The 12,114-nt window shown below is 32.6% G+C and overlaps 1 protein-coding gene across 1 annotated transcript in view; it reads right to left on the bottom strand.

The window, feature by feature from the left end:
• The window catches only part of LOC118202567 (alanine aminotransferase 1-like), a 68,470-nt gene that overhangs the window by 23,138 nt on the left and 33,218 nt on the right, over window positions 1-12,114 (bottom strand). Inside the window, exons 9-11 of the mRNA XM_085826553.1 lie at window positions 11,494-11,602; window positions 11,347-11,412; window positions 7,046-7,201 (exon numbers count right to left, since the gene is read on the bottom strand). Coding sequence (XP_085682679.1) covers window positions 7,046-7,201; window positions 11,347-11,412; window positions 11,494-11,602 — 331 coding nt within the window. The remainder of the gene's footprint in view (window positions 1-7,045; window positions 7,202-11,346; window positions 11,413-11,493; window positions 11,603-12,114) is intronic.

Raw genomic sequence — 12,114 nt, 5'->3', positions numbered from 1 at the left:
TATTAAAAATAATAATTTGTCATTTTAATCATTTTTTCAAAAAGCCAAATTTGACAGTTTGAACAGACATAAAACTATTTATTTAAAACTGCCTAGCAGCATACATGACTTCTCTTCTTTTAGCCATTTATTCTCGTGCATAAATTAAATTTGTAATTGATTCAGAAGTTTTTTAATTAGTTAAAGAGTTTAATGTTTCTTCCAGAACTATTTTTAGTAATGCTATCTATGGTCTGGAACTTGATCACTTTCATTAAGGCAACTCTTACTGTTTATGTCTGTCACAAACTTCTATTTCTGAAGAAACAAACAAAATTGACTTGCAATATGCACAGAAATATTTTCTGCATGAAAATGAAAAGGAAAAAAAATCTGCATTCAGTTTTACATATAAACAGAGACTGCTGTTTTGTTAGGAGAATAAATAGTCGCATCTAACTATGTTTCTCTGCTTTTGCACTGAATTTTAATAAACAACTGACATTAAGAAGTAAAAGGATATAAACACTTGAGGGTGTGGAATCTGAAGGGTTGTCACAATTTTTAAAAGCATTTTTACATTACTTATCATTGTGAGATTGTTTGAAAATTTCTTCTCAGTATACTAAGGGAATAATAATACTAAGGGAATAATAGTTTTAGCAAAACATTGGAAAATCAATAATTTTATCGATTTTGGTCTACCAAGCCCACTTTAGATGTTAAAAGTGTCACACAGACAGTATAGTGGTTAGAGAAGCCTGACTGTGATACCAAAGCGCCCAGATTCGAATCCCGAAGAAGGCATGGATGTAAAATTGTCTGTCCCTTCATAGGAGATAGTGGTGGGCGCCTATTAGGCGCCTCCACAATAAAATGGTCACCACTTCCGGCCACTTAACCTCTTCGCAACGGGCGAATCATATATGCATTTCGTACGAACGCATGTGAGGCCCGGGCGGTTCACCCGTGCACTCCTGGAGAACTGGCCAAGTGAACGGGCAGTGCAGATATGCATTTTAAGCTGAAACAATTTTTAATAGCCACTAGATGGCACTCTGTGTCCATTATATTTAAACTGAACGTAGTTTTAGTATTCTGACCTTCAGATTGTTTATATTCTGGCTGTTTTTGGTATTTTGCTTGTCAGCTGTGGCTGGGGAGGGGGGAAATCGTAATGTAAACAAACGCAGCTCGGCTCTTTAAATCGCTGCGTGCTAATGAAAACATTCTCGTATCTGATTTATATCCAATTCCTTTTTTATTCTATTTTTTTCCTCTACTTTGTACGGTCTTTTAGGGTTACTGTGCGGAGTTTTTTTACGTTTTGCATTGCCTTCAGATATATTTCCGTTCCTTCTTTTTTTATTTAGGAAAGCTTCACCTCCAGTCTATTATGACGGGAAGGAGGCGCTATTTATCAGAGGAAGAATACCCTAGTATGGTTAGTGAACCATTTACTAACGCAAATGAGAGTACTGATTCATTTTCTAAGGAGTTAAAAAGTGATACTTTTTCTAAGAGTTACAAGGTGATACTTCTCTGTGCTTCGAAATTTACCATGCTCGTTTTCATTTTAAATTTTGTTACTTCTTACTCTAAATAGTCTTTATTGTGTTCTTTTTAATAATTTTAAACTTTATTGATGGATTTTATCAATTAAAACTTTAGAATAATTTGAATAGCTCTTCCGAAAAGTATTATGGAAGATAAGCAATTTTTTAAGTATATTTCCATGTAAAATAAAGAAATAAATGTTTTAAGGGCTAATTTTAACATATATAAGAGCTCAAGTAATAATCTAAAATGATACCAAAAATTACGATGCTAGAAGCGAAACTTTTGTTTTTCTGATTTTTGTTATAAAATTAGGCTTAACGATGCAAAACCTCCGTCCTGTACGGTGACTGCCTTCGATTCTCTTCCGCCCCGCACGAGTGTTTTAAACAAAGGTGCGCCGTCGCGAAAAGGTTAATAGTGGCCAATGCCATTATAGGCAAGTGCCTGCCAATGGTAAAAATGAAAATGATGTTAAAAGTGATGTTTAATTGGAATTCATTATGGAGATTTTTTTTTTTTTTTTTTTTTTTTTTTTGCATGGTAGTGTAATTGGCATGGCTAAATGGAGGCATTTAAATTTTCTTTTGGTGGTAGTAGATGAAAGGTGAAAAGTCACACACTCTTACATGACAGTCATTAAAAATGGAATTAACCATTTCCTTTCCTTGATTTCAATTCCTATTTTGATGGAAATGAATTTTAAAATAATTTACCTTACCAAAGAATTAAAAATATTTACGCCAAATAGATATCTGGGGCCGTTTCCGATTTCTTTTAAATTTCTCATACACAAAATTTCAAAACAAAATTATCAGATAGTTAATGATATTGTACAGATTAACTTGATTTAGCAAATGAAGATCTTTCCAAACAGGGAAAATCCATGCACACACATGCTCTTTCTCTACATAGTGAGAAAGAGAATTTTATTTCATAAAAGTTACAATTTCTTATCTTACTAGTTGGTAACAGAAACAAGTTTAAAATACAAGCACAATCTGTTTTCCAGAGCTTAAATTTGTTTTACATATGATACTGGCTTCAACAGTTCAACAACAGATATTGTGAACAATCTTGAACCACACATCTTTCAATAATGCTTTTGAAATAGCGTAAATTCTGCTCATAAGCTGATTAAAGTTCTTAGAAAATATAAAGAATTATTATATTAGAGCATTATTATTATATTAATATTAGAGCAAAAATTTAATACATTCACCTATCTATCAAATAGCTACATATCAGATCTGTATACATCTTCAAACATGATTAAAAGGAAAATGCACATGCATTACTGAATTATTACTGCATTACCTTATGTGGATAATACCAGAGCAATCTCACCAGATACAAAGCATGATCTTTTTGTTAATCAAATTGTACTTTGCAACGCTGCCGACGGGCTCACCAGGCGCAGACCAAACTCCCTTTCCGCCTGTGTCATTGAAGTAAATCCACTTTTCATCACAAGTGACGATCCAGTCCAGAATTTTGTCCTTGCATTGACATTCAAGCAGATTAGTGCCGGGCCGAACACATCTGTCCTTTTCTGTTGGAGTCAGCGCACGCGGCATCCAGTGACTGAACCTGTACGTCAAATTTATGCAATGCATAGAGAGACTAATGGACATGACACTAACGTCCAACTCCTTAGCAAGCTCTCGAGTCAAATTTGAAAAGCTGATTGCATTCTGGTCTTCTTCCACAAGTTCTTTCAGGTGGGCCTCATCAACATCAATGGGCCGGCCAGAGCACTCTGCTTCTTGAATGTTATAGCTATTGTTTTTTAACTTTTGGTACCAAATCTTCATAGTGTCATATGATACAACATTAGTGTTTAAAGCTATACACAATTTGGTGACATTCTGTAGCTGTTCTTTCTGCAACAGAAACTGGGCGTAAATGATGGTTCTAATCTGGTAGCCCGATTGTTACATTTCAGATACCTTGTATTTAATGATAACGATATCTTTATACAAATTTCATAACATAATGTTCTATAGCAAGTCTCTCCCTTAGATGCCAAAAAATAGTTTAACAAAATTTGATTAAACATGCTAATGCAAACTGTTTGTGCAGACAATATTTGCAGTGGCAAGAAACTTCCATTAAACCTCCATATTATCTCCCTTACCTATAGAGGTAAAAATAGTGAATGTCCTTCTTTCCCTTTCGTGGAGCTGTCTTTGGGCTGAAACTAACCATACTTTTATAGGCTTTAAGTAAAGCACCATCTTCGGTTGTCCAGTTTTACCCCAAATCTAATCAAATCTTTAGATAAATGTAGAAAGCTTAAATACAGGTAATTTTAGAAGTTTCATAAAAGCATTACTGCGTACGAAAAAATCATCACACACGTATGCACAGATAGACAGACATTCCAGAAATAGCAAAAATGTGTTGGGACCCTAATTCATGCTTATTCACAGGAAACTCAATTTTTCGACTGGAAACATCACCTCCTGTCGGTTACCTTAGACTAAAGATACTCATTAAATCAGGTAAATGAGAGCTCACTTGAAACTGATAGAAAACAAGTTTCTTTAAAGGCATAAACATTTTATTTGAATTTTTTGCAACAAACTGCTTCATTACAAACTCATTTCTATTTTTAAAGTCTTTAAGCTACTGTTGTAATCATAGTCTCGCAATAAACTGAGGGCGTTGCTACTCTTTATCAAACAAAGTATTAACTGAGGTAATTTACTTACCTAAGTGATGCAACACCTCCCTTACCAATGTTCATAGGTTGGTGGGAGTTATTTTCTATGCATAATGCACTGATGTAGGTCAGCAGGCAATTTTTGGTAAGTGGAGAAAAAATTTATTACATAAAGTTAATTGATAACATTACAATTGTTGGAAGTTTAATAGTGATTCAGGGGAAATGATGTACACAACCTTAACATTTTTGGCATTTATAAAATAGAACTTTACTATCCCTATAGTGTAATGGTCATTGTTCTATCACTTGCTGCACATATACGTTAATGTTAAAATGTAAAAATTCAGTGCAAAAACTTATTTTTAAAGTTTGAGTAGCATTCTTGGCTTTAAAATTGTAAGATGCTACACTACCAGGGCCTGTAGAGCTAAAGCATTCCTATACAGTATATTAAAAATGAAGAAGATTGCATTCAAGGGGGATCTGAAAACACGAGTGATCACCTGAATAACTTGTTACTTCAGACAGAAAAGAAATAGCTGCATAAGACTTGTCACCTGATAATCCTAATGAATTGCTCATGCGTTAACCTGTGAAACCTGTCTCAGTCATATGACTACTCTTAACACATAAAAAGGCGTGGTTATACAAACTTGTCACTGAAAGACTATTCTGACGTGGCTGCAGATCTTTCCAAGGAAGGAATTAAAGGTAGAAATATGATATGCAGATTCCTCAGTTGCTGATGTAAATATCTAAATTATTGCAATCTATTTGGAATAGTATGATTAGGAAGGTTGTGAGTACATCCTTACTTTTGAAGCAGGATGGACTTGGTCATGTGCAATTCAAATGAAGTGTAATAAGAAAGGGCCACCACTACCAGGTGATCACCCCCTTCTCAAAACTTGAAAAATACATATACATTTGTTGTGTGCATATGGGTTTGTTATAGACTGAATGCACACAAATCTGATGATAGCTTGATGAAATTTATTTTATCAAAAGAAACACTTGAGATCTGGAAGTATCACAGAGTACAATCAATAGTTACACTTACAAACTACTGTGAATGTTCAACACAACACAATGCAAAGCAAAGTGTTGTGTTAAACACTAACAAGCTACAACAGTTAACAGCAACAAGTACAACTGAGAACAGATGCTCTCTCCAGCTTTATATAGTTTTCACCCAGCGAGATATTTCTAGCACTTTCTTTTTTAAATTAATGGAAGGCAATATGAGGGCTGAATTTTGGTTACAGCTAATATAGTGATCAATTACAATACCTATTATGGCGATAAAGAGATCAGACCAAAATATCGCCATATGGTTGCCAAATTTGGCGACTTTGGGCAATTTCTCGCCAAATTTCGTGAATAAAATTAATCACCAGCATGGTGATATCTCGCCACATTACCGAGATACCCATTTACTCATAATGCTAAATGGACTTAACCCTGTATTCTTACTTTTCGAGCATAGCTTGTCTCGTTTCGCATTACATTACACAGAAAAATAAAATTTCACAAATAATAGCACTAAAATCATTTATCTATGTACTAATGCGTAACACATTTATTAAAGTTTAGATTATTAATAATGTGTTTTATAAATTAAATGAGAAAAGGTATATAAAATATTGATAAATAACAAAACTTGAATAAAAGTAATTTTTTATATTCACAAACTAAAACTAAATACTTAGAGGTAAATAAGAGGCTGACTGAATCCCCCCCCCCAAGTTGAGAACCATTGCTGTAGATAAATTATGCTTACTGTTATGAAGTACTGGAAAAGTGTGGTCTTTTGGATCACAATCGGTAAACTAAATACAGCATACATGTCTTGTGAAATAACAAATGATCACTTCCTGACTACTCTAACAGTTGGCCTCCATGAAAATGCCCATTCTCATGCAGTTAGTATTGTTTGCAAACTGTTCACAAGATGAGAATGGGAACATGCTTCCAAGCATAATGCATGCACCCCCTTGCTCCATGCATGATAGCAACAAATCTCTGACTGCTGATTGCATTATAAAATTACTTCACCAGTAGAAAAAGTTCGTAGATAATGCTGGAGACTATACTGAAAGCCAGCAAATATAAAGCTGTCTATATACCTTTACTGCATTAAAGAGTACGATAGTGACCATGACTTAATTTCAAACTGCTATGTACATTATTTTGTTTTTAGATTGTGGTCTTCTAGAATCACCCCTTTTTTGTTCTTTCCCTCCAGCAATTACATATACATGTGCTACAAAATTTTGGTTGTGATATTGAGATATTTGTAAAACATTATTCTAATGCCATAAATTAACACCTTCTCATAACTTTTTAGCAGCTCAAAGCAACAAAAATCCACATAAAGAACATAACTGAAGATTTAACAGGGATGTGACTAAATGGAGTTAGCATTTAAAGAGTATTTAAAAACTTGGCCACAGACCAGAACGTGGATGCTAGAGATCTTATGATGAACTCTTTCTCCAAATCCCATGCAGTGCAGGACATTGCATTAAAATACTTGCTTTAAGAAGCTGATTAAACAATGAACAAAATTAGATTACTGTTTTAGAATTTATAGCAGAAGTTTTTATAATACCCCGCACTACTTCCACATAAATTATTCTTGTAAAAAACCTTTCACTCCTCAGGATGTCTTCTGAAAATTTATCAAATTCTTAATTTAGATAAGGAAGAAATAGCTTACCTGAATTTTATAAACAAATCCTTTTAATGAAATTATACACATAAAACTCAGTTCTGAAAAGTGTTTTCTGTATGCTAAATTGATGCATTAAGAAGGGAAAAAAAAAAAAATTCTAAACTTACGTTTGCCTTTTCAATTGCTTTTTTAGGAAGGGTGATTCGAGGGAAAGCATACATGGCTCCAGCCACTTCATTACATTTTATACCTTTCATACTATTAAATGTTTTGGCCACTAAAGCTGCTCTTTCTTTAAGAGATTCCAATACTGCAGTCTTCTCCTAAAAAGGGAAAATTCACAATACAAAAACTACAAATTTAATTATCTTGTACTCGCATGAAAGAGCAAATGAAACAGTATCAATCAACCTTTAAAATCAGATAAAGTTCAACAATTTGCACTAATTTTAAATAAAAGGCTCTACACACATTTTGAATAATCTACATAAGGCAAACTGACAAATTACACAATATTTTACCTAAAATTAAAACAACCTGAGGCTGAGTTTTATTTAATATTGAAAGGCACATTATTACATATGCATTATTTTGTTACAATACTACATTATCACATTTTATTATTCATAATTTGAAAAACACTATAATGATTATATGCATAAATATTACATCAAAGACTAGTAAACTAGTAACTGGGATGTAAACTGATTCAATAACTTTTAGTTTCCTGGCTTTAATCTTTCCTCATTCACTGATCAATTTCAAAATTGTATCAGTTCTCTAAATATGTATAACTATTACAATTTCAGGCTAAATTGATTACTGAAGTGATCAAATTATAAAAGATATGAAGCTCTAAATATTCTGCTTTCTACATTACTTTAAAGGGTCATGTTCAATACAAATTATGTCAAAATCTGCCAGTTTTAATATTTGCTTGAATTTTCAGAAACTTCTCCGCAATAACTGTAACAAGAAAAGCAAATCACTAGAAGTGTGGATGTTACACAAGCAAGAAATGCTTGCAGAGGCAATCAAAAAGTCATTCAGTAGCTTTCCTGTTTACATCCATTTACTAGAGACATCATCATATTGCCTTATATCAGTACTGTTGAGGTTTGGTTCACTTACAGGGTCATCCTGTGGCATTAGTAGTAACAGAACCCCTAAGAGCTCCAATGTCGGCTGCTCCATTAATGAAACAAATCGCTAATCAAGATTCAATTTCGGTACCTATTTTGAACTTTGGATTAAATTTGCAATTTTCTGCCAATGGCGGACAACACACATTAAAATATCAATGATCTTAAACTATTACTACACATAAATCCATTTTATAGCATACCAGTTCAACTAAAAAATAAAATATTTACTGTAAATCTCATGCAGCTTGAATATATTTGTTTAACCCCTTCGAGCCGGGTAGCAAAAACGCGCGCTTATCGCTGAGGCCGGCAGTGTCTTATGCGAGCGTCTCTCCAGGGCCGGGGGCTTTTTTGCTACTAAGCCTAAATCCATGAAATTTCTGAAGTATCAACGCATTGTTTAATAATGCTCTATAGAGTATTTAAACGGCTTATGCATTATAAATATTTTTATATATATACTTTAATTACCTTATTTCTTGTTTAAATGCATATTTTACACATTTTATTTTAATTACTCACCATTTTATGACTTTTAACATTATACATCTGAAAACTAAATATATTACTTAAAATTCTCTTTTCGTATGAAAAATTTGAAAACAGGGATCTACACACAGTCCTATGTTACATTCCTTGCACTCGTAATAACTCATTTGCCATTTTGGAGGATTTTTCCGGGAACGTGAATAAACGAAGCATCGTCGTCTCATTTTCTTATCAGTCTCTTCTGAACAAAGTTTTGGAAAATGTCTTTCAGTTAATCTTACAGAATCAATATCAGAATATCAGAATTTCAGAATCAATATCTGAAATATTTTGCATCATTTCTGCTATTTCATGCTCTGTTAAACATTTTCAACGCTTCAACATCGCAACGGTAAAAACAAAGAATTCACGTCTAACAAGATCTAATTATTTTCTAAAAACTGAACTGCAAACCCAAATACCCAACGTTTTAGAGCAAATAAAACTTCTCTACTTACAGTAAACAATTACCACGTGCGAATAAAGCGCGATTTAAAGAGACATCATAAATCACGCCATTCGGAAACATTTATTTCCCCGTTTGTTTATATAATCAAAAACGCGTGTATGTGAGTCATGATTCTCTCATTTCGAGTAGAAGGTCTAATTTACATGTATCTGAAACCATATTGATATACAGTGCCATCTTGTGGCAGAAATTAGTTTGAAAAACATTCCAAATTACTGGCACAAACACGTGACAGTCGGTAGAGAATAGAACAATCCTCTGGCACGCCTGCATGTCGGCCAGTAGGTAAGTGCGTTCGTTGCTGGCACGTATACGTGACAGTCAGCGCGAAGGGGTTAATAAATGTTCATCACAACAAAAGCAAGGCCATCTTTCCAACTCGTCTCAGTTTTAATAAAACAAACTATTTGATATTTTTCATAAATATCACTGGAACAGACAACTGGTATAGGATTTTTGTTCATACGATGCTAACGTCAAAGGAAATATATGATAATAATAGATATACCATAATAAAGAAAGGTAGGATACCAGGAGATTGTCATTAAAAAAAATGGATAAAAAGTTTCTACAAATGGTCTACTTCATAAAATCACTTATTAGCGCCTCATATATAACAATTCTATAGGTATGAACAAATCTTCAAAGAAACCTTTTAATTTAATGACCTTTAGCTCTTAATTTACTTTTGTCCGTACGCTCATACAATCACACATACTTTTACACTTTTCTTTTGGAAATATAGAATCAATTAACAATGAATAATAGTAGCATTTACATGTAGAAGCACTGCAGAGGTCTTGGATACCAAGCACAGCTAGTGTCAGAAAAAAGTATCTTTATATGAAGCAGAAGATTAACAAAAATTTCCAGTAGGTTTTCATTTTTCAACCAGTGATACTGCAGCTGCATCTATTGATAAAATTCTAAAACAGCCAATAAAAAACTTTTCTATTAAAATATAATTTAAAAAAAATTCAGCAGATTTTTATAAAAATTAGTGGATATTGGAAATTATCTAAAATTTGATAGTATAAATACTAATGAAAAAGATTTATAAACAGATAGCATCACCATGCATTATCATAATAATCAATCTAACAAACCAATCTAAATGGAGAAAGAGCTTTATTTAAAACTAATTTAGCCAACATTAAAGATTTAAAATCTTAAAGCTTTTTTCTTTAGCCCACTGGCCAGTCCACTAACATCCCATCTGAAATGTGGACCCAATAACTTTGTATTCTTAGATGATTGTCACAGAGCTCAAAACTGTTTTACTGTTGTGTCAGTGGCCTCCCCACAAAAAAGCTAAAACAAATTATAGGATCATTTTAAATATGATCTTGATATTCCTCACACTATTGGAAATCATATACAGCATTTATAGGGCAAAACTCTAACATATTTTCTTTCATTTGAAGTGGCTACTACTCACTCTGCACTTACAACTTAAATTACACAGGGTTGGCCACAAATTATTGAGTATCTTTCAGTGACGAATAGCATATAATTTATTCATCACTGAAAAATAAATAATGACTAAAAATAAATAATACATCAAATTATACATCTTTTCAATGCGAGTGTTAAATTTTAAATCAAGTCAACACAGATTCGTTTAGCGGTATACACAATATTTACCAGTCAATATTCAACATTTTGTGATTCATTTTACAACATTTTGCTATGAATTCTAAAATGCATTGCTTAAATTCAATAACCAATATAATTCACTGATTAAACATGATCTTTTATAAATCCACCACTTAAAAGTTAATCTAGGAATGTTATGCAAGTCAGTTTGTCTTCAGCGTGATCGCCTGTTATAACATTTCTGGATTTAACCAAGAGTTTGACAATATCTTCACAACTAAATTCCATGACATTATCAAATTTGAATGTCTAATAACCAAAATGCTTAGGAATACATCACAAGAGTTTGAAAATCGACTGGGATAATGTAAGCCACACAAACAAGATACTTGGCTTATTATTATTTTATTAATAACGGTCTAAAACTGCTTGTGTTTACATAATATGATATACAAGTAGTTAGTTCACTTCTGATAGTCACAAAAATGATTTGAATAATTCATAATTATCCAGTATAATTAAATGAAATTACATGAATTACAGCAAAGAGCTTTATATGTTTTTGAAACATAATTCAAATTTATATAATCATAATATACTGATCAGATATAATTTATAAAGGAAATAATTTTTTAATAAAATAGTCTAGCACTCACTCAAAATTAAACATTTCTTCTTAAAAATTTGAATTTTCAAAAGTCATTAAACAACTGTTTAGTTTAAAACTAACCTTCCTATAGAGCTCATATGAGGGTTCACCTTTCTGAGGTGGATTCACAACACAATCCATTGCAGCCTGAAATGTAATATAAAATTGAAAATCTCTTTAAATAAGAGTAGAATATTTACTCTTCAATAAAAGTATCTACTCATTCACCTGTCCTAAAACACTGCTGCAGAGACGTGCAGACACACATTTCAGTAGCATTTTCTTCACTTCGGGATCAATATTCACAAGCTCACAGTAACCACCTCGTAATCCACACCTAATTAAAATAAAATTTGCAAATTAAGTTTTCAATGTTAAATACAAACAAAGATTTCCTTAAAATTTAAGAGGAAAATGCAGAAAGTTACGCTCATAATCTTGATCAGAAAATTCCGTAAAACAAATACAGGAATTAAAACAGGCAGAATTAAGAATTTACGATTGCTATATGCCAAGACCTGTAATGCCCCAACAGTACAAACAAATTAAAATCTTGTCAAAAGCATGCTTCAGAGCTCTACTGCATGTATTACAGCAAAAGGTGAATCAAAAACATAAAATAATATTTCAATACATGTTTTGTTTAGATGTTCAGGTCTTTGCCCATATACAGTCTAATATCTTCAAAGGTCTTGTTGCAATTTTAACCACAAAATTAATTGTAAATGGTTAATGAAGACCCTAAACACTGCGAAACATTTATATATGAGGCTAATCAAAGTTAATTTTTTTTTTTTTTAGGATCCTTAACCCTCAAAGCGGCAAGGCCGAATATATACGGCCGAGAAA

Source organism: Stegodyphus dumicola, chromosome 1 (assembly GCF_044657685.1).
Source record: "Stegodyphus dumicola isolate Sdum_Otavi_A_Nest chromosome 1, ASM4465768v1".
In the NCBI taxonomy this organism is placed as follows: domain Eukaryota; kingdom Metazoa; phylum Arthropoda; class Arachnida; order Araneae; family Eresidae; genus Stegodyphus; species Stegodyphus dumicola.
Note: the sequence above shows the minus strand (reverse complement) of the source record. Positions and strands in the feature narration are given on the sequence as shown.